The 23,437-nt window shown below is 46.5% G+C and overlaps 1 protein-coding gene across 2 annotated transcripts in view; it reads left to right on the top strand.

The window, feature by feature from the left end:
• MAPKBP1 (mitogen-activated protein kinase binding protein 1) overlaps positions 1-23,437 on the top strand; it is a 102,111-nt gene that overhangs the window by 34,890 nt on the left and 43,784 nt on the right. For both annotated transcript variants that reach the window (XM_010580058.1, XM_010580057.1), the window contains exons 3-4: positions 19,995-20,057; positions 20,650-20,707. In XM_010580058.1, coding sequence (XP_010578360.1) covers positions 19,995-20,057; positions 20,650-20,707 — 121 coding nt within the window. The remainder of the gene's footprint in view (positions 1-19,994; positions 20,058-20,649; positions 20,708-23,437) is intronic.

Below are 23,437 nucleotides of genomic sequence, written 5' to 3'. Positions count from 1 at the left end.
CCTGCCCATCCACATGTGGAGTCTCTTGGAAAGTTTTAATCATTATTTTCCATCATTATATAGATAGATGACTGGACAACATAATAAATTATCAGCTTAGAACAATTTCCTTTTACCTTAAGCTGCATATAACCCACAACGGAAGAATAACATTTAGGATAAACATGGCATAACTTTACCAGGCATGATGTTGCCTTGTTCTTTCTTTCCTCTTTAAAGTGGAAGGTTTTGATCAGTGGGGTAAAGGAATGAATTGTGAGAGGCAGATCTAGTAGATGACTGCCGTTGAACGAGGCAAAATGCTGTTCTGAACTGAGATAATTTCAAGACTTATGACCATTGTGGCCAGGTTAGAATTGGTGGCTACATGGACAATGAAATCCCAATTTGTAAGATGACAAGTGTTCCTACCTTATTTCAGAGCATATTTTTCTTAACTAATTGATCACTTTGGATGCCACAGTGGTGGTTGCCTTTAGAAAGCTGTAGGTACACAAGAAGGAGTCCACTTCTTTACAGACCCAGTGTGCCTTTTGGTACATGTGCAGTTTGTGCAAAGCCCTACTGCTCTGTGCAAGTACAGTTCTTCACTAATTTTTCCCTAGCATTAATGCTATTGGATTGTATCCCAAATGCAGCTTAAATGGGTAGAGGAACATTGAAATACTTGAACTGCTGGGCTGCCAGTAGATAAATCCAGTTCTGCTTGTGCTGGCTCCTTCAGTTTTACTTTATTCAAGCTTCTGAAGGAGAGTTTCTGGGCCGCCTTTGTATGTTCTTTTCTAAAGGAGAATCCTGCGTTGTTGTAAAGACTGTGGAAACATACTGTAAAATGAATAGAAGTTCTCATCTATGGTTCAAAGCAAATTTCAGCATCTTTGGCCACACCAGTGACAGCTTGCTTAGTCCTCTTTAAAATGGGACAGTTGCCTTTCAAGGGTTAGACCTCTTCCCCTCCCTGTCTCCCAGGAATCTGGACTGTTGTTAATGCATTTCTTGCATGAGGCTACTGTGCTTGTACATGCTATCTGGGGAGATTTTCCAGGTGGCACAATTGTAGTGGTGGACCCAGAGAGGAAGGTAAGAAGGTCCCCTTCATTGAGATTGTTAAACACAATTTGAATTGAAGGGCTGTGACTGCAGCTGGGTTTGAGTTGGGCCATTGCAATCAAACTAAACCAAACAAATTTTGCTGTGCCAAGAGGGAGCAACACCAGGTTTCAGTGTCCTGAAGGTGTCCAAAAAGATGATGAAAAGTACCCAAACTGTTCCCTCCTTTTTCCTTCCCCAGCAATAGCAGATCTCTCAGAAAGAAGCAGGGATGCTTTGTTTAACTCTTAAATGTCCCTCTTAAATACCCACGGAGGGAAAGGAGCATATCTGCACTGAGGCATGAAGACCTGAAGTGTAAAATACTATCTTTCACTCCTTGCGTTTATTAATGTAGATTAGGCAGGGAAGGTGTGCTGAGGAAGGCCAATCCAGTCTTAGTTTCTGGCAAGTGAGCAAACTCTTTGTGCTTGGGACAAGAGAATGGAGATCCCCTTTGCAACAGTGCTTTATTCTCAGGCCAAAGAATGGTAACTTTGATATTTTAATTTGCAGAGGTGGATTGAAGGGGGCTATGGCCTCACCCCTTCTCTCTTGCTGTTGGCCTGTGAGATTAACAGGTAACAATCATACAGTCCTGGAGCAATTGCCCTCTTCCCATGTAGGTAGCAGCTGGGTCCACGCCTGAATCCCCATCATTGCACTTCAGACAGAAAAGACCCTGCCTAATGGAGTAGGCACAGTCTTAGTTGTCTGGGCTGTTTCCACATGCCTGTACAGCTAGGCAATAATTTCTACATTGGTTTTTGCTTGGTCTCCCTTTTTGTGAGTGCTGGAGACTCTTCCACATTGAGTCCATGTCTCTAATAAAACTGCACCTGAAAAGTAGAGTTGTTTGTTGAACGGTTGTGTATTGATCCAGTTGAGCCGTCTCACTTGGTTTGGCAGAAGAGGAGATGAAGAAGCAAACGAAGCAGTACTAGCGATCACCTAGAGCTGCAGGCAAATTCCCCTGGTTTAAGTCCTTAGCAGAATGGAGTCAAGCCTGTCAAATCAACTTCCAGGCAGTTTTGTATTGGGTTTGTGTGGCAAGATTTTGGTAGCAGGCGGGTGGCTCTTCTGTGAGAAGCTGCTGGAAGCTTCCCCTAGGTCCAACAGAGCCAATGCCAACCCGCTCCAAGATGGACTTGCCACTGCCCAAGGCCAAGCCCATCAGTGACAGTGGTAGTGCCTCTGGGAGAACAGATTTAAGAAGGAGGAAAAAGTTGCTGCAGCACAGAAAATTCAGCCAGAGAGAGGAGTGAGATGTGAGAGAAACAACCCTGCAGACCCCCAGGTCAGTGAAGGAGGAGGGGGAGGAGGTGCTCCAGGCGTTGGAGCAAAGATTTCCCTGCAGCCTGTGGTGAAGACCATGGTGAGGCAGGCTGTCCCCCTGCAGCCCGTGGAGGTCCATGGTGGAGCAGATCTCCACCTGCAGCCCGTGGAGGACCTCACGCCAGAGCAGGTGGGTGCCCGAAGGAGGCTGTGACCCCGTGGGAAGCCCGTGCTGGAGCAAGCTCCTGGCAGAACCTGCAGATCTGTGGAGAGAGGAGCCCACAGAGCAGGTTTTCTGGCAGGACTTGTGACCCTGCGGGGGACCCACGCTGGAGCAGTGTGCTCCTGAAGGACCGCAGCCCATGGAAGGGACACATGCTGGAGAAGTTCGTGAAGAACTGCAGCCTGTGGGAAGGACCCATGTTGGAGAAGTTCATGGAGGACTGTCTCCCGTGGGAGGGACCGCACACTGGAGCAGGGAGAGAGTGTGATGAGTCCTGCCCCTGAAGAGGATGAAGTGGCAGAGACAACGTGTGATGAACTGACCGTAAACCCCATTCCCCATCCCCCTGTGCTGCTGGGGGGAGTAGGTAGAGAATGCAGGAGTGAAGCTGTGCATAGGAAGAAGGGAGGGGTGGAGGGAAGGTGTTTTGAGATTTGGTTTTATTTCTCATTACCCTTCCCTGGTTGATCTGCAATAAAGTAAGTTAATTTTCCCCAAGTTAAGTCTGTTTTGCCTGTGATGGTAATTGGTTGAGTTGATCTCTCCTGTCCTTATCTCGACCCATGAGCCCTTTGTTGTATTTTCTGTCCCCTGTCCAGCTGATGTGGCAGAGGGAGTGATAGAATGGCTTTGGTGGGCACCTGGCATCCAGCCAGGGTCAACCCACCACAAGTTTCCATCAGCCAGCCCCCAGGCGTGTGTGTATGTATGTGCTTTTGTTGTCACATCTAATTAATTTAAAATCTTTACCTGTGACAAACAACTGAGGATGTAGCATTTGGTAGAATCTTAAATAATGAGATAGCTGTGAAGCTCCAGACCTGCAGCAAACTTGCTGCCCAGCAGAGAGGGAGAAAAATAGGACAAAACCTCAAAATAGCCGGGCAGAAAAGCTGCTTACTAAACGAGAGGGAGACTGTGTCAAGTCTCTGCCAAAAGTGCTGCTGTCTGTGCGGCATGCACCGAAGACTGCAGCATTGGGGTGCTGTCAGACTGCTGGAGGGAAGGTGTTGGGAGCATGAGTCTTTGGCTCTGAGAGCTCAGCCGCTGGCTGGGGAGGTGGTTAATGCCATCTTCATCAGGAGTGGAGTAGGTTGAAGCTCTTGTGGACAGCCGGAATCTTGTGGGACGCTTGGCTTCAGACCCTGTGTGACATTGCACCTTGTGTCGCACTTGATATTGAAAAACTAGTCAGGGCAGTGCTGATGTTTGGTGTTGCCAGCTCCCTTTAAAACAAGCTGCCGTCTCGCTGTATATAGAGCTGCTGCTTTGATGTACATAGAGCTTCTGGTTGCTTCTCCAGAGTGCCATACGTCAATCCAGCCTTCGTGTTACAAGGGGGTGGGTTGCTGTTCTGTAGCTGGTTGCAACCGCCTCGGGAGAAATAGAGATGAAATGTGATGCTTTGTCCCACAGTTACTCTTTGAGGATCTGTCATCAGCAGTAGGTCTGATATGGCATCCTTCCTCAAGCCACCAGGTACCAACGTGCCCGTTTATCCCGTCTTTCTACAGAAGCCACGTGATATGAGCCCTTTCTCCCAAAGTGCTTCCTTTGTACACCCCATCCTATCTGGGGTGAGCCTGTGCTCATCCATGCTTCTGTGCTTTAAAGCACATTTTTTCCATGCTTCTTCCTTTATGTCAGGCACCTGGAAAGGGCTGGACTCTGCAGCTGTGCTCAGCGTAGGAGCATGCTGCTGCATCCTGGTGTCGTTACAGCAACCCTCTGTGCTTCCTTGCAGCCTTTCCAGTGGGAGGACCCACCGTGGTGACAGGCAGTACCTGCTCTCTAGGCTCAGGGATGAATTGAAGCTGAAGTCTGGTGACCCTTGGTAGCAGAGTTTGCTGCTGTTTAAAAAACAAACAAAAAAACCCCCCAAACAACCCTAAACAAACCCCTAAAAGCCACAACAGGAAGCCTTGACCTGTTTAGGTTGCCAGATGGTTTTTGACATTTAGATTAAATTGAGAATTTTCCAAAGGAGTGGTCCAATTGCAATGAAACATTTTGGGAAACATTTCACGAATTTGTTCACCAGGAATTCTTTGGAGAGAGGGAGTGCACGAGTGGGAGCAGGTGCCTTTCCCCAGAACAAATTGCCTGAGAACATCTCCTTGGGATGCGGGCAACCTCACTTTGAGTTGAGCGGAAAACTGGGTTCAGTTCAGAGGTGAGCTGGTAACTCTCCTCCTTCCCCCCTCCTCCCCCTCAAAATTACAGGGTTGGGGACAGGAAAATCATAGACTCGTAGAATAGTTTGGGTTGGAAGGGACCTTTAAAGGTCATCTAGTCCAACACCCCCTGGAATGAGGAGGGACATCTTCAACTAGATTAGGTTGTTCAGAGCCCCATCCAACCTGACCTTGAATGTTTCCAGGGATGGGGCATCTACCACCTCTCTGGGAGTCCTGTTCCAGTGTTTCCCCACCCTCATCGTGAAAAGTTTCTTCCTTATATCTAGTCTAAATCTACCCTCTTTTAGTTTAAAACCGTTATCCCTTGTCCTTTTGCTACAGGCCCTACTAAAAGGTTTGTCCCTATCTTTCTTATAAGCCCCCTTAAAGTATTGAAAGGCTGCAATAAGGTCTCCCTGGAGCCTTCTCTTCTCCAGGCTGAACAACCCCAACTCTCTCAGCCTGTCCTCACAGGAGAGGTGTTCCACCCCTCTGATCATTTTTGTGGCCCTCCTCTAGACCTGTCCAACAGGTCCTTGTCTTTTCTGTGCTGAGGGCTCCAGAGCTGGACCCCAGTATTCCAGGTGGGGTCTCATCATAAGTATGTTGTTCTGTATTTGGGATGATAGTGAGATTTTACCTGAAGGACAGGAAGACTTTTCTGAAAAAAGCCAGCCATGTGGAAGAGGCAATGTATTGTAGGGCATGAAGAACTGAGTTTTTCTTCTCTATTTTTGGTCTGCCACGGGACTGGATGGTAGAGAAAATCACTTTGCTTCTCCCAGCTTGCACCTTTTTCTAAAAATAAGTGTAACAGTTTTCTATTTTCTCCCTTATGGAGCTTTAGATAATAGGTGCTGGGTATTAAACAGATGACTTAAAAAAAAGATGACTTAAAAAGTGCTGTCTTGTACAGCAATCCTTACTCTTGCTAGTTTGGATGCTCTTCTCCCAACATCACAAACTAGCTAGCCCTCAAGGTGGTAGAGTCCACAAAGACAAGTTGTGCTGCTTCTTAAGAGCCTCTGTAGTGCGCTGCTCCGGCTGAACATCCCACAGCTGGTTCCACGTGTGGGACATGAGCTCGGGTGACATTGTGGTAGGTATATGCACAGAAAGTTAAGGACGTGATTAAGGTAAAGAACACCAGATGCTGCCAACTCCACTGCCTCTGTGTCCTCCTTTGTACCTGTTGCCAGCACTGAGCAAGCCCAGTTCTTGACAGAGAGAGGAGAGCAGAATGGGGCGGTAGTGGAAAGAGATGCTCTCAGAATGGTTTTGTAGAAAGAAATTGGATGGAGGTTGCATAGGGATCTCTTCAGTTGTGCATTTTGCTTTTTTTTTTTTTTTTGAACATCAGAGCGTTTCTACATGAAATTTGTTTGATTACTTCAAAGAAATAAGTAAAAGCTTTTCTTGCTCTACCCCTCTCCTCTCCTGTACTATATACCTTTGAACTCTGACCCTTCAGTACCACAGCGTGGCACACAATTGTGTTAACTATAAGCAACTGACAATGAAGTTGGGGATGGTTTTTAGTGTAAGAATAAATTGCAGGACCCTTATTCTGGGCCAAAGAAGGCTCCTTGCCTGCAGCATGCATGCAGGCAGCATGAATGTGCTCTCACCTCCAGTGATGGAAATCCTGGAGAATGGATTTCTTTCCCTGTGTGATGCTACGGTGCTGTGAGCGAGCCGTAAATAGTTTAGTAGTGTGGGTAGGGCAGGTCTAGTTCCATAGCTTCAGTCCCACACTGCCTCACACAACTGGTGTGGCAGGTCCAGGCACTGCCTGTGCAGTGTGTGTGTTGGGGGTCCAGAAGTGTTAGCTGAGCCCTCAAGAAAGGTTATGTGAGTGTGGATTCTTGCTGTTGCCAAAAATGTTAGTGATAAAGAAAGCGCGAGCAGGGAAATGGGAATGCTTTTATCTTTGCAAGGCTGCAATGAAAATTCTCGTGACAAAGAAAAAGCACTTAACTTCTCTTGAAGCTTCCCTGTGCTGGATTCCTGAGGCTGCGAGCAGGGAAAGGTAGGGCTTCTTGAAGGAGTCCTGGGAGTTTGCTGCTGTTTGGGTTGCCTGACAAACCATATTAAGGAGAGCTATATAGTGCATGCTTGTTACTCCTTCCATCTTAGTTCCAGGGCAAATATTCCAGTTCTCTCAATGGGAGAGTGTTATCATGCCTGTCAGAATACCTACAGCAGTTGCTGTTTTAATGATTATATTGGTCATATCTGAGTATAACCTGCCTTATTAAGAGAAATGCTGACTGTCCTCAATCATTCCCTGTGCCAATTGTACCGATTTGATTTTTAAATTGGGGGGAGGCAAGCTAGAAATAATCCCATGTAGATGGTTAGTCTGTTGCTTTGTGCTTTGATCTCATTAACCAGCATGTGAACTAAAGGGAAGTCACTATTTAAAAAAAAAAAAAAAGGAAAAAAAAAACCCCAAACCAGTCCCATGGTGAGGGTCACTTGCAGTTTATGCGCAAAGAAATTGAAGCGAGAGAATAAGCATGTCTACTTTATTTAATAACAGAGCTAAACACTCTGGTAGAGCTCTGCAAGTGGGAAGCTTTGACAGATTTGGAAAGCTATTGCATGCTAATGAAATAGGGAAGAAGAGTGGTTGCAAAGCTCACGCTGCCTTGGCCATTTTGGAACATATAGGCCTTTTCTCAGCTTGAAGCTCTGCACGCCCCTGGGGTTTGCCCATTGCCTGAGAAAGGAGGGGGATGGCACAGAGCAGGAGTGCCCGAAAACCTGTGTACCTGCAGGTAGCAACGTGCTCTCTCCTCTACCTGCTCTGTATCTCTCCAGCAGTTTACCTCCTAGCAACCAGTGCCTTGGTGCGGCAACACGACTTGCTTGTGAGCCAAGTCCTCAGCTTGCATAAGAGCGGGGAGGGGGGGAATGGGAACTGAATAGCAAAGTCTGGGATGAAAATGAGATACCAGCCGCCTCAGCTGAGCTCCACCCTTTCTAAGAATCTCAAAACAGGCACCGTGTCTCCTGGCAACCTTGACACAAATCGTAGAGTTTAACTTAAAAGAAGTACATGCAGTCCAAAGGACATATCCCATCACTAGGTGTTAAGAACAGGGAGCCAGCCATTTTCCTCTTCCTGGAAGATCTAGCACTGTAGATGGTCTTGGGTTTCATTTGGTGTCAGAAAGGCAACAAGTTAAAGGTGAAAGAGCATCATGTTAGGACAGCTAAGAAGTGCCAAGGAGCGGTGTATTTTGTTTATTGTAAGCATGCCCAGACGTACCCTGACTATTGCCTAGGAACCAGATGTAGGACTTAGCCCTCCCCGCTAGGCTAGTGCTGGAAGCCGTGCCGTGCAATGCGTGCACACATGCACCACCCTGTTGTGCACCTGAACCTGGTTCTTTTGGCTGGCAGTCAAGGATCGCCAGAGCTGACACCGGCCGCTTCCTTGCCTTCGGTGTCAGTTGCTACACTTTTGCAATGCTGACCTAAGGCCTCTTAGTCTTGGACTCTAACCTGGCCACGTTTCTCTGACAAGAGATGTAGATATATGAGAAAGCAAAACTGAGTTTTATCATGATTGCTTCTCCTTCCACGAACGCTGTCTTTTCAGGTCTCCTGACAACTGATGCTCATTAGCTACTCTGAAGAAAAATTTTGGTGCATTTAAAATGCTCTATATTATGCTGAGATACAGGCAAAGCAGCGGTAAATATTCATCTTCCATTAGAGCCAGAGCTGTCACAAGGCTTCTAAAAAGATAACATAGGCAGAAATGAATTTTGCCAATGTGGCAACGTCTGAGCTGTTCCTGCTCTGAGGAGTGGTGGGACTGGGGCAGGGAGCCAGCAAGAGCTCTGGACACGTGGGCCCAGGAGCCGCAGCAGGCTTCTCGTAGGTTGTGGCACCGACAGCCGCTGTGGGGAGAAGCAGGTTTCCCCCTGCCCCTTCTTTCAGCATCTGCCAGCCTGACCTTGTAGGGCTCTGAACAAGCAGGGTTGGCAGGAGGCTTTTTGCCCTTTTGCTGGCCCTGGTAGCCTGCTGCCCTGCTGCCTGAGGCAGCTGTGAGCTTTGCCTGTGCCTAGAGGAGCCGAAAACAACTGACCATTTGAGTGGGTGATTCCTTAACTCCATGCTTTCGAAGAAGCAGGTTTGGTTGTTTTTTTTTTTCTCTGACACTCTTACAGAGATACGGCAAGGATTATGCTTACTGAAGCATTCAAGGGGAAAAGCTGCTCTAGTTTCTCTGCCGCAGTGGGGGCTTTTGCCATCTGCTCTGGAATGCAGGAGAGATCAACACCGGGTCGATGGGCACTGGAGGGGCCTTCCCAGCGCCTTCCTTACCCTCTGCGTGGCCATCCTCTGAAGGGAGATGGTGGTGAGGAGGGGGCTGGGAGACAGACCTGCCTCAGTCTACTTCTTTCGAAAGGTTAATTAGGTAAGAACAGGGAAAGAGTTAAATTGTATTACTTCTTGTTTTGGTCCTTTGATGGATGTCACTTTAATATCGAGTACACTGCTTGCTCATGGTAAAACAATTAAAGCCCTGAGGCATCTGCCATGAGCTGTCATGTTCGTCTGGCCCAGATGATTGGTTTGATGTATAGATTTTTCTCCCTGCTCCCGAGCTGCTCAGGCACAATGAGGGAATACTCTGGCTGCGCTTGCTGTTGGAAGTGGAGGTGTTGGCCAATTGTTTGCAAGCGGGATATATTTTTCCTTTGGGACTTGATTTTAAAGGAAGACAACTCAGCTTTTGAGGCTTTGTGGTGTGGTGGGAACTGCTCTTGCAGAGAAGTCGGTGCAGACCTGAAGTGTAGAGCCAGATGTTCCCGTGTAAGCCTGGCTGGGTCTGTGAATCCCCGCAGGGAGCTGCTTGCTCCTAGGAGGATGCCTTCAGAGACAGCTCCCATCTTCTCTCATTATACTCTTGGGCTGGAGAGCTGAATTTGCTCAGCGCTTGATGGCAGATTTGATTATTCTGCAGGAATTTTATTGTAAACTTTGCTTCTCTTTATCTTTTTTGCCTTTCCCTCTGAACTGCTATTTGCCTGGGGTTTTAAAATCTCTTTTCTTTTTTTTTCTTCAACTTGTCTTTCATTGCTTCGTCTTCCCCTAGATCTGTGTTTGCAGTGCCTGAGGCACTCCCCTTGGGCTTTGTTACGCTCAGTGTTGTTTATGGGCAAAGAGGAAGCACACCTTATATATGCGGGCTGCGTGTGTGTACAAATAAAAAAAGGCAAGAATTTATTGTTAGTATAACTGAATGCTTAACACTCAAAGAATCATTTTACCACTAATTATTACAGAAAAAGAAAGAATAATAGTGCATTTGAATGCTTCTGTATAGAAAAAGTCTCAGTAATTGTGATAATGCAACTAAAGCTGTAACACATTTCTTTGTTTCTATTAATTTTTCCTGGTGTTATGCTCACCCTTGTGTTGCTCCTCTGGATCTTAAATTCAGTTGTTGGAGGGTAGCACTGTAAATCTTCAGCCTTTGTAGTCCTTCACCGGGAGGAGTATGATATAGATGTTGCTGGATTCTTCCTCACTCCAGGGTCCACCTGGGTCATTTTTTATGTTTGCTAACACATTTTCACACCTTTCTCTTTCTTAGTTGGTCTGCAGCTCCACGATGCTTCTGAATTCACTATGTATGGTGTCTTTCATGCATGTTGGATGTTATTTCTTTGTTTTCTTTGTTACCCCTAAAACCTGTTTTGTTCAGCCCCAGGTCAGTATTTCTTTAATGGACCATGGGTGAGTTGCTCACAGCTGTGGGGTCTCCTCTGCCAAGCATGTGCCTCATCTCTTATCATCCCATGCCTGTTCTCCTCTGCATCTCCTTTACGCTGCATCCCTGCATCTCCACTTCTCAAGGCCTCTGCTATCATACCATGCCTGCATTTCTCTCCACTACATCGTTGTGTTAGTTGTAAATATCTCAGTCTACACAAAATAACTGCTTGTTACTGTTATTTATATAAAACTATGGTTGTAGCACACAAAGATAAACAGAGGCAAAACAAATTAGCCATAGACACCTGGTCAGTTAGAGAAATTGCTGTCACAGCTCAACCAAGTAAAACAGAGCTACAGGCAGGTCAAGAAAAGTTCAGAGCGAGCAAGCCCAGGAAGCCTGAGGCCTTTCAGACTCAGTACGAAGCTTACAGCCTGTTGCTGAGAATGGCAAATCTGGGGCTGTCAGCCAGATGCTGATGGAAGAGGGACTGGCTCTTGAGAGCAAGTGGAGGGGTGGAGCACAACTGGGGAGCAAGAGATCCCCAAAGCAGGTGTCTTGGCTGGTCTGTCAGGATGGAGAGTTGTTCTCTTCCACTTGTTGTTTTGCCCGTGACAGCCATAACTTTGGGAGGAGACCTCAGCATATGGAGACAAGTTCTTTCTCAATAATTAACACAGCATGCAGTGATTCTGTAGCATCCATCCTGGAAAAAGTTGCATTCCCTGCCTTGTGCAAAGCTCTTCAGGTTTTCAGCTGTGTTCTGGCTGTTTGTTTCATCTCTCTTGGTCGTACCTGGGACCAGCCAAGTTCTGCTCAAGGCTCCATTTTCTACTGCTTCTCAGTCTCTCCTGTCTGACTGATCAGTGCATTTTCTTGTCATGAACTGTCTCAGTGATCCTTTTATTCCTCCAGCCTTCCTATCATCAGTTGCCCATTGCTCTAGCCCCCAGGGCTGGTGCTCATTTGCAACAGTTCAGTGGGCGTTTGCCAAGAGTGCTGAAATAAAACGCGTCCCTGCAACTCCTACTCCTAGCCCAGTTGATTTAATGCTTCATGTAGGTGTATTGGTGGCATTGCTTCCCTGCCCCTGGGGAAGTGAGTGGTTTTGGAGGGAGGAATGTGGACTCTATGTATATGTGTGTGTGTTATAGTCAGCCATGAGCCTGCATGTGTGTGAATATATACCTATGCACATATATATGTGTGTGCACATGCATTTGTCATTAGTGCCTTATGTCCTTTGAAGCTTGTCAGACATGCAAGCTGACAGGCAATTCACTGTGTGTATGCACAGGTGCTGCTTTGCGAGGCTTCACTGTTCCACCTACTTTAGCTGCAGGCTGGAGAAGAGACGAGATATTCTGCAAGGCAGGGGAGATAGCCTGTCCCCAGTTCTGCTGGGGCAGGGTTTTATCCCTAGTTTCTCATCCATTAGTTTTTTTTCCTTTCCTGGCTCTGGAGTGTCAGGGGGAATCAGGATGTTTTGAAGGTGAAGTTCCTGCTGAATCACTGGTGACTAGGCAGCCGTGAGCCATAACAATTAACTGGAATCATTTTCATCTTCCTTGCAACTGTAATGATTCCCAGTTGGTACGCTGGTTTAAATTCCATGGTTTTCCTCTGAGCCTGTTTCTCCCCTCTGCTTTCCCCACATGCTCTTCTTGCCCAAGTCTTTCACAATCTCTGTCTGGCTTAGCTCCTTGCCTCCCAGAAAAGGTGCCTCCTTATTGTGCAGCTCTGTGAAAAGCCATGGCTCTCCTGAGGGCACTACTGCTGCGTCTCTGGCTCCAGCGTGGCTGCTGTGGAGTTGCGCACAACTTTCCCTGCGGGTGACAGGACCCTGGCTGTCTTTTGTCCCTGCATCCATTTCGTGCGAAGCGTGGAGTCTGAGTTTGTTTTCCTGAATCATCACTCTGCCTTATGTTTGCCCAGTGTCAGAAGGGTTGCCGACTTTAAAACTCCTCTTCTTCCCTCTTCTGCTCTGGTCCTTTAAAAAGAGACCTTGAAATAACCTAGCATTGGAGGTTTGTGTGCTAAGATGGAGTTTTCCATGTGTGGTAGTTCCAGAGCAGCGAGGATGAGTTGCAGTAAGATCGGCTGGACCTGCTAGAAATCACTGCAGCCAGTCCTTGTGGGCAGGCAGTTCCCTTGCTCTGGTAGGAGGTGGGCAGGAAGACTCCTGCAGAGTTTCTCCTCTGTTCCTGGTAAAGCTGAAACCTCAGTGGTGTTTATGTGTATGCAAGAGAGGCTGGGACTGGTTGGTGTACAGTCACAATCTCTGCTTCTTATTGGATCTTTTAATCCATTTATGTGGGGGGTTTTTTAAAGTCTTTTTAAAGTGTTTTGTGTGTGTTTTCAGATCTGTGCATCTGTTCTCTGCCATCTGCAGCTTGAGGTTGGATACATGGCTGGTTGTTTTAGAGTCTGGCAGGTGTAAAGGGGCTCTTGAGAGCTGCTGGTGGAAGCTGTCGGCCGTGCACGGCAGGAGTTTGTGTTGGCCCTGATAAGGCCCTGATAAGGGCAGGAGCTGCGAAGCTGCTTCTTGGGCCCCGTCCCCTCACCTACAGCAGAGCTTGAACATGTAGGCAGCCACAAACCACACTGGCAGCAAAAGATCATGAGGATGGCAGCATCCTTGCCAGGTGGTGGGGGATAGCAGTTGTCTGTTTTTCTGGATGTCATCAGATCACATAGACACTTGGTGGGTTTTTTTAGGGGTGTGTGTGTGGGGGCATTTTGAGGTTCTCATATTTGGGGATGTAGTATTTGTTCTCTTGCATGGTTTGCTCTTCTGTCTCAGTCCATTGAAAGTTGAATGAGAAGGGAGCTGTTGCTGGTATTACCCTACCTCAGCCGAGGAAAGTAATAGGAGCACTATCCTGTGGTTATGCAAAGCAAATGACACTGGGTAGAGACAGAGACAGAGAGGGTATTTGGCTCCTTCATCTCATGTTCCCTTGTGCTGGACACGTCTGCCCTATCAGCCAGTGCAATGGGTGATGTGAATTCAATAGGCTGAAATGGTGGGGGGAGCAGAGGGTGCCATTGTCCCTTTGGGGATTATCCCTACAAATCCTTCTTGTCAGTTCTGCTCTGCCTTCTTATAAACTCAATTTACTGTGCTGTTCTCCCTCTTCTTGTGCGTGGGTGCCCACTGGCTTAAGATATCTCTGAACGTCAAATTTCTGGAGGCTGGAAGAAGAGCCTGGACAAATATCTCTAAAATCTGCCCTGTTCTTCCCTAGGCCTGGGCTTCTGGAGGCAAGATGTTGGACTTTAGTTTGGCCTGGTGTGGCCATTCTTCTTGTGGATTTTCGGAGCAGAGCCTGTTCTGTGGTGTGTTTGAGCTCCCACTCCTGCAGGTTTGGGGTGCCACCCAGCCTTTTAAACAGAACAAACACATCCCTGGTTGGCAATCAAAAATTCCTTCTCTGTTAGCCTAGCGGCACTCTAAATGTATCAATCTCTTTCTTTTTCACAGTGGGTTTCTTGTTCAGCATTTGCAGATTTTCATTAGCCTGTGCTGGTTTCTGAAGCATGAATTTAGCTCCATCTCTGACTCCCACCCTTCAAGTCTTCTTGGTCATGGTATGGTGCAGGGAGCTCCAAAGGCTTTTCTGCTCAGGCAGGAACACCCAAGTCTTAACCTCTCAACAGACACATCTTTCTTCTCAGCATGCATTTAATTAATATAGCTTGCATGAAAATACCTATTCAGTTACATAGTCAGCATGCACATCCTCTCTCATCGCTGTTAACCCACTCCCAGTACTGGCTATGATTTAAAGAAGCTTTTTGGCAGGAAGAGTTGCCACAGAGAAAATTAACACCAGCTTTTGTAGACACTGCTTCACTCTGATCAAGCTTCCCTTGGCAACCAGTGCAGTGTAAAAAAGATTTTGTTCTTATCAATGTCTTTTTTCTTTTTCATGCATTTAGTGCGTAGGAAGCTATTGTGCTCTCATTTGAATAGCTTTGGGTGGGGGGAAGAGAGCAGAGTATGAGCCAGAAGTTGAGAAATGGACCGATTTTGAAGGGATGGGACTGTTTGCCCTTTTCATTTACTCTTGCAGCAGCATGAAAGGAATATATTGTGGGGGAAAAAAGAAAGCCAACATTTGTTTTGATGTCTTAATGGAGTTTTCTTTCCTCCATACAGCATCCTCTTTATGGCATAGGCTGCATGCATTTAGGAGAGGAGGACTTGACCCAAGCAGGACTTGACCCATGAACTCTGCCTCCTGTCACATGTCCCACAAGATAGGGCAACACTGAGTTGATGGATAACTTGGAAAAGAATGCTATCACGGGCTTTTAATTTTCCCAGGCTCTCTGGAGGGGAGTGTGGCCTGCAGAAGAAGGAAAGAGGAAAACTGACTTCTGCACAAATCTGTTTTTTATTAGCTTACTGAAGAAAGGTGAAGAAGGAGGTAGCTGGGGGAAGGCAGCTGAGACTAGAGGGATGTGTGGGGAAACAAGAGGACAATGAGAAGAGTAAAATGCCCAGGAACTAGGTTTTTGAGAAGAGCAGGAGTGAAGCCAGTAGGAGAAAAGACAGAAGTAAAGGTGGGGGGAGCTGCATGGAGTGATCCACTGCTGCTGACTTAGTGAGTCAGATACTTCGGGTAAATGTGATACTGACGTCCGATTCCTCTCCATTCCTGCTCCTATATTTAGCTTAGGGAAATTGCTTCTTTTTTATATTTTGTTTTTTTTCCTCTTGCTGGAGCCAATGGAAACTGCTGACACTCCCTTCTCCCCCCCCTTCCTCTCCCCTTTGAAACACCACCAGCTTTTTATCTGCATATATGGTGCATAGTTGTGCATGTATAAGATAGGGCTGTGCCTTCATGGAGGTTTGGAAAGCTCTGCAAGGAACCTTTCACCACTTTCTTGTTGGCTGACCCAAATGGGCTCCGTGATGGAGAGAGCTCAGGTTGTCTGCAAAAACGTTTGACATCACTGTGAGAGCTGATTCTGTCCTTCTCTTGCATTTGAGATTACCTGAATGTCCCACAAGAAGGAGAACTGGGAGAGATTCCACAGCCAAGTTGTTTTTAAAACCTGCTTGCATCAGGAAGGTATACTTAAATGTTGTAGAGTGGCATCATAGACCTAGAAATAATACCTTTAAATAGGTATGCCATTGCCAACAGCCTCTGCAGGAACCAGCGTGCAAACAAACAGGACACTTGATCTCAGCTGGCTGATAAATGGTTTGTACAGCAGTACTTCATACAGCAGTGAATAGTTTCTATAAACGTCTTGGAAATCAGAATATACTTGTGGATTAAAAAGGTGCTGTAGTCGTCAAGCCATGCCCACAGCTGCAGAGGAGGTGGGGTTTGTGCTGAAACAAGGGTGCTAACAATGTTGACCTTCTAAACAGCTAGTGCGTGCCAGGGTCGGTGTTTCTCTCTGTAGGTCCCATGTGAGGTGCTTTTGGAGCTAGTCTCAGTTTGTGTGTTGGCACTAGCATTTAAAAAGGTCTCTTCAGACAAACGTGTCTTGAGAACTTGAATTTGTTTTGAAAGCTTCAATTTGGAAAAGGGGTGGGGCAGGTGGAAGAGGTGATGTGACCATTATAGAAGGGCAGGTTTGAAGTACTTTGCTTGGTTTACATCCACAGTTGGAAGCTAGGAACAGAAAGATGTGCTGTCTTCACTTGTGTCCTTTCCATCCCTCTGGGTGTAGCATACTGAATGCAGTCTTATAAAGGAGCAGACAAAGGTGGAGGATGGATAGATGGGTGTATGCTTTTGTATACAATTAATTTTCCATGGTAATTATTATTTTAACTGCTGTGAGATTAAAGCCAGCATAAATGGAAAGGAGTAGATACTTTGAGTACCCTGAGGGCTTGGTAGCCTTACTGGACTTGGAGGCAGTGTGGAGTAGGTGGGTCAGTGATCTGACCATTCAGTGTCTCCATTCCCTTTATTTTGCTAGACCAATTTCCTTTGCTAAAACAGAGCATGCCTAGAGTACTAATGGTCTTTGAGCTACCTCGTTTGGGGAACCGCTGCAGGTTCTGCTGGAGAACGACTTGCTGGCTGCATGGGGTGGAGGAGCTGCTCTGGGGCCACACTGAGCTGAGCTGTGAGTGTCTGAGCAGGCAACTGAGGCCACCCTGAACACTCAGAAGAGATTGAAGTGCTATAAATGGTTAACTTCTGCTTGTCGATATGTGCTCTCTAGGATGGAATGGACTAGAAACCTTCCCAAGCATTTTGAGAGGAAGCCAGTTTTCAAAGTTGGGTGCTCCCGACTCCCAGAACAGTATCTGTGATACTGTAAGATTGGCAGTTTGTGGCCTGCCATCTGGCTGAATAAGGTGTCCTTGGAGTTGGCTGGGGTCTTCATTGCCCTTGTGTATGGTACACAGGAGAGTGATGGTGGAAAATTAGCATGGGGTAGCATAGTAGTGGGGTAGCTTTTGTTGAGAAGCAGCTAGTTTAAGAAAGCAACTTTAGAAGACTGGTTTATCCTGGTTAAATGACTTTATTGGCATAGGAGGTCATAACCAATTACCAAGTTATGTTAGTTATTAGCTTACAACTCAATGGAACAACATACAATCTTGTTTCATTGAGTCTATGAAGCAATGAAATCAATGCTTGCTGACCAGTAAGGAGACACTGTGATTTATTCTGCCCTCCCTGCCCTCCAGATAGACTTCATTAATTATGGGTCTAACTCAGTGAATTGAGCATAGGGTCGTCTTAAGACAAAGTTAAAATGCCCATGTTTGTGATGGCTGCTCTGGCATTAGTAGCTGTGCGGGTCTTGGACCGGTTTGTTGATTTGCCTTGGTGTGTGAGCCGAGTGGCTCTTGCCTTCACTGTGGGCTGTGGACTTGGCCAAGGGCTGGCAAGGAGGAGGAAGCCTGCCAGCAGACAGCCTGCTCTGGAGTGCAACTGAGCTAAAATTCGTGATCGTAAGTGGCCAAAGGCTCTGTCATGTAAGTTAATAATGGCAAAGCCCTGGACCTTAGTGGTTCACTATACTATTCTAGGAAGTGGTTTGTTTGCTTGCCTGGTTTGAAGACGATGGTTTGTATTTTGCATCTTTCCTGTGTTTTTTAGACTGCGCTCACTTCTCTGAAGTCCTGTTTTTCTGCAGAGTTCCTCACAATAAAACACAAACTTAAATGTAAGAGCTGCATAGGAAAGCCTTTGCCAGGATTTCATGTCTTTACTTTATTCTTTCTGGTTTTTTGAAGCCTATTTTGAGCACAGTTCATCCCTGTCATAACTCCACGGGATTTTGGTCCATTAACCCTATCCAACTACACATAATGGGGTTTTGCTTTGCTTTTCTGATTAGCCGGAGGCTTGGGATTAGATAGATTTTCACATCTGCTAACTTCCTATTTCATATCTTGTGATTTGCGAGGCTTAACCTCCTCTGACTTGTTAATGGATCACAAACCACCTGCTTCTTTACACTAATCCCTCAGAAATATATAGCATAGCTTCGGCTTGAAACTCTCCAGATTGGTTCCCCAGGGTAAAAAGCGCAGAAGGATCAATCCCGGTCTGAACAAACTGCTTATTTACACTTTCCCTGCTCTTCCACAAGATTACCTCTCCAACCATGGCTGTCTGCCTTAACTATCAAGAAAGTTTGGTGCCTTTATTGCCTTGGCCTTCAGGGCAGGGTATGACTGGAGAAGACTAGGTGGAATGGCATGGAAGGAGAGGAGTAGAGTAGTCTAAAGTGTGGGGGGGAGCTTATCTTGTGAATGGTTGGTGCTTTGGAGGTTAAAGCTTTGGTACCCTCTGATGGTGTTCACTTTAAGCTAGTGATGTTAATGGAGCATGACAGCGTCAGCCAAGGACTCTGAGCTCAAGGTCTTGGCTCGTCTGTCCTCCTTTCTGCTCTCTTTTCCATTTCAAAATTTACACTGCTTCTGGCAGCATAGTCCGGTCAGACCAAGGGAAAGAGCAGCTGCCTGGGCTAGGCGAGGAGATGCCAGAGACATCGCAGGTCCCTGTCAACCCTGAGCTGTGTCTGCAGCACTGCTAGCCCTGCCTGCTGCTGGGGACATGGAGGGTGGCCTGGAAGGACGCAGCGTGGTGCCAAGGTGTGCTTAGTCCTGTGCATCAGCGTGCACCGCCTGTCTTGAAACGTTGGTGAGGTCTGTAGGTGAGGTGCTGCAACAGGTTTCTGTGATGCCTCAGCTTTTGCCTTTCTGCTTGCCTGCTTCAGGCCAACTCCCCTACTTCTACCCTGCGCGTTTCTCCCCGTGATGGACATCTGTAGCCTGGGACCCCTTGCGGGCAAGCCCCAGCGCAGTGGTGACGTGAGTGAAGCCCTCGGCGTGTCGAAGGCTGGTAGCAGTGGAGCAGGGGCATCCTGTGGTGCTCCCCTGGTGCCGCGGTGAAGGAGGAGCCAGGACTCTCCAAGCTCTGGCAGCACGTACTAGCAGAGGGACAGGCGAAAACCACAGGTTCTATTTTAGAGGTGAAGTGAGAGATAGAGCACAAGGGCATCAGAGCAATTGCTGTTCTACCTCTTTAGTCACTTAACAGTTACGCTTTTGGGAGGGGGCAGTAAGGGCCATGCGTTGCTACTACTCTCTGCTATGAGACAAATGCTGTTACATGAGTATTTAAAAATTGTGTTTAGGGTGTTTGTGGAGAGTGGGGAGGGCTCCAGTACCTGGGACTGGTACAACCAGGCTGGTTGTGGTGAGCTGAGGCACCAAGGCAACGTGCTGTGGGCAAGATTAGCAGGAAGTGGGGCCTCTTCTCCTTCCCTCCCCTCCCAGTCAGCGACTGTTTTGCTCCCAGTAGAGGTGATTATATTCCTTACCAGGAGTTTACTACTGCTTGCTTTCGTGGTTCATCTTGCTGAGAGATTTCTGCTAGGCCCTGGACCAAGTTGTTTATTCAGATACGTCCCTTGGGTCAATAGTTTTTGGCATCATATGTCTCACTTCTCAACTGGCCAGCCACTTCTTGTGCTATACTCAACAGTTTCTGTCCTGTCTAGTGTTATGACCAGGCACAGCAATTTAGCCTCCCTACCTCCCCTTCTTTGCCCTCGAGAGCTTTTCTGAAAAATCCCCTTTCCTTCTTCCTGACCTTCTTCCTCTGTTGTAGACATGCTGGTTTGGTGCCCAGTACATAGGGTCACTTTTATGGCAGGGGACATAATCCATTAGGGCCGTTGCACAAACTTTCATGGTTAACCTTTCTGTCCAGCTTGAGCAATCAGCGACTCAGGGCTCCCAGATGTTAGAAAGGCATTATTTATGGTACTAGCACATGGTACTTCTCAATACGGGAGAGACTTGTGATTCCCCCCGGGCTGCTCTTTTTCTTTGTGATTTCTGGTTAACCCCAGCTCAGTCTGTGAGATGAGGGGATGAAACAGCTTTTTGGGGCTGCTTTTGCTGCTGCTCTGCCAGCAACGATAGCTCTTTGTTTTTCTTTATATACATGGTTATGTCAACTCTTTTTGTTCTTCTGTTTCCTCCATCTAGGTGTGTTGTTGTGCTGTTCAACCCTAGAAAAAATAAGCAACACCATATTCTAAACAGTTCCAGGTGAGTGAAATTTTAAGCTGGGCTTGCTTTTTGTGGGAGGTGAGTTCAAGGTTTTTATGGCTTGAGTGAAGTGCAGGAGCTGCTGTTGCTCTAAGCTAAATCCCCACAGTGAGAGCTACCTTGGGGAGAGGCTGCCTGCCAGTTTGACTCCAGCTCCTTCTGACGTGAGGTGTTATTGCTGATGAGGTACCACCTCATAAACATTGAGGTCCCATGAGGAACTGCTAATAGGCATGACATGGAGGATATCTTAGTAGAACTCCATGGTATCTGGCTTTTTTCTTTTCTCCACCTAAAACTATGACCTTATTATTGAAGCCAGGACTGGGACATGGTCCTGGAATAAAGGCACAAGGATGAACCTCAACTTTTGGAGCTTTTCTGGTGCTGTAGGCATGCTGCTTGAGACTTGGGCAGCATGGAATCCCCATGGCAAGTGTTAGACCTCTGGTAAAGGAAAACCATTGTGTCAGGCTATTATGTGTGATTTTTAGCCTCTTTCCAGTTCATCCCAACTGACTCCCCAGTCATGACGTATTGAAATGAAATCACATGTTGGAAAAGTTTCTCAGTGTCCTTTTCTCTGTTTTAGGAAAACAATTACAGCACTTGCTTTCTCTCCAGATGGAAAATATTTGGTTACAGGAGAGGTAAGTGTGAGAGGAGAGAGGGTACACCTTGTCCATCGCATTTTGAAGTCGGGCAGAGGGTGTTAGAAGAAACAATCCAGAGAGCTGCCTTGACACAGACAAATCTATTTCAATGTTGCATCTCTGGGTGGACCTACTGGGTTTTGGGTGGCTCTGGGTGCTCCTGCTGGCAGTTTTTCAGCATGTTGTCTCTCATCAGCTTGGGGGATGGATCTTCTGGGGTGGCATTTGTGGGCTGAAGGTAGAGGGAAAATAAGTGGAAGGACACACAGCATGGCTCTACTCTAGCATCAGTGAAGAGTACTTGGATGGTCCTTAATCTTGGTCTGAGTTTAGCATTGTGCCTTTAGGATTTCAGGAAGTAACTGAAGCCAGTAACAGTGTTGTGGAAAAAGTGAAAAGTGCATGTGGAATGGAGTTTTAGGAATAGTGACAGAAGGTGCTGGTGCCTGTGGTTTGGCATTGTATGTTTGGCTGGGGGCGACAATTGCTTCCTCTTCCCAAACATGCCCAAGGGGAAGAATAAGGATGAGTGCACTGTGTGTCTGTTCTCCATTAGAAGTTCAAGACATGGGCTGTGTCATGAGGCTGGAATTGCTGGATGTTAGAAATCCAGAGAAATGCTGGCTGTCCCCCATATGGTTGGGCTCAGTTTGCTCTTGTGTGTGATTAATGGCAATTTACCACTAGTCTCTGTGTCTCTGTAAGACGTGGGGAGGGAGCATGTGTGAAACAGGTCCCCTCCTGAGCCTCAGCCACAGAGATGAGAAGTATGTCACAGTCCTATGTCAGAGCTGTCAAGGCAGAGGCTGTTTGCTCCAGAGGTCCCTAGTGCAGCCACCCTGGTGGCAGTTGTCATGTCACTGGGGGGCTCCCAAGCTGGGCCTGAATCCTGCTTGGATCAGACCAAGGATAGAAACAACAGTATTTTGGGATGGAGGCTACCTTGACACAGAAAAAGTAAGCACAAATTTTCCATCAGATCATCAGAGATTGTTGTTGTTACTAACTTTTTAGTGAAAGCTTGAGGTTTTATAACTGTAATTTGTTTTAATGCCTCCTTACACTCTAGAAGTTTTAATGTAACAAAAAATGTTTATGTTAAAATTATTTTATATATATCTATATATGTTTTTTTTCTCCCTGGTGTTTAGTTCTGATGATTCTGGTGCCTTCTTTTCTTTTTTTTTTGTTTTTTTTTTAAATCTCTGGTGCTCTACTCTTCTCATGTGGGTTAGAAAAACTGGTGAAAAATAAAGTGGATATTTTTCTTACTAACAACTCAAACTTTTCAGTTTGAAACTTCATTGGGGTAAATGGCAAGTTCACATTTAAAAAAAAAAAAAACAAACCAAAAAACCTTTCCAGTTATACTTGAAAGCTTTTTTTTGCCTTATTGCAAAACATGTCTCCTCTTGCCCTTTTTTAAAACCATTTCTCTCTTTGGTATCCTCCCACATGTCTGACATTTGAGTTATTACTTAGTGTAGCAGTGTCCCCTGCCGGTGTCAGCAGTCTTGTCTTGGTTCAATCTCTGTCCCATAGGGAAATGCTTTCTGAGTTCACTTTTTCAAGCTTGCTTTTAGCAGCCTCATGCTATTGTGCCTAGTAACACCTTAGTTTTCTGCATGGCTGGCTTTTCAGGAAGGAGACCGTGGAGGTTAGTCCTTGGCCACCATACATATTAAATGTTTTTTATATATTTTCAAATCCAGAAGAAAATTGATTTTTTTTTTCTTTCTTTTTTTACTTTTTTTTTCTTTCTCCCCATGGGGGCATAGATTTCTCATCCATGGGGATCACACAGAGCTCTCTTTTGGTGAGCAGTTCTTAAATGATGAAATGCAAATTCAATTTGTTAAGGTCTTTGGGTATATGCTAAGATGCTGGGAAACATATATATGTATGTATATACATCCGTACATATGTATGTGTTTAAGTACAGCAATTGCTTTGAAGAGCAGCTGATTCAGCTCATTGTAACATCTTGCCAGCCACCTTGAGACCTGAGCTCTGCCTTGCAGGAGGGAGAACTGTACCAACTGCATTAAAATCTGACCATGGCGTTTTTCCAGGCCAGAAGCAGTTGCTTGGCAAAGCTTTTGAACAAGACAATGTCCTGGGTTTGGCTGGCGTGGAGTTACTTTCACAGGAAGGTGGGAGGGGGCACACCCAGGACAGCTGACCCGATCTAGCCACAGGGATATTCCATACCATGGGATGTCATGCTCAGTATATAACTGGGGAGCTGGCTGGGGGGTTGGAGGATGGAGAAGGAGGAGAGATGGAGGAGCAGCAGGAAGAGGAGGGATGGAGGAAGAGAAGGAAGGATTCACTGTATCTGGGTCACATGAGGATCCGCCTCCATGGGGACCACTGAGCGCCCTGCATCACCCCTCGCCACATCCCACAGGTGATTGGACAGACAGTGAGAAGAAGGAGTCCCATCCCATGGAAGAGCACAGGGTGATGCTGGAAGGACCCAGAGAGGAGCCCCAAGGTGGGCAAAGACCACGATGTTCATCATCAGCCAGATCATAAGCAAGGTAGCCAAGTACCAAGAAGATCTCAAAAATGCTCTTTCAAAGGGATGTATACTGAAGACCTTCAAGAAGACGCAACCCAACCAAGGAGTAGCTCAACACAGAAGGTGTAGAAGTGTGTGGACTACAAGAAGATCTTCACCTGGGGGAGCAGCCTGACCCATTGCTGATGGATCTACACAGGAGG

The sequence above is a fragment of the Haliaeetus leucocephalus genome, unplaced genomic scaffold (genome assembly GCF_000737465.1).
Source record: "Haliaeetus leucocephalus isolate CR32 unplaced genomic scaffold, Haliaeetus_leucocephalus-4.0 Scaffold696, whole genome shotgun sequence".
Lineage (NCBI taxonomy): Eukaryota > Metazoa > Chordata > Aves > Accipitriformes > Accipitridae > Haliaeetus > Haliaeetus leucocephalus.
The sequence above is the reverse complement of the archived record's forward strand: the minus strand, read 5'-3'. Positions and strand labels throughout refer to the sequence as shown.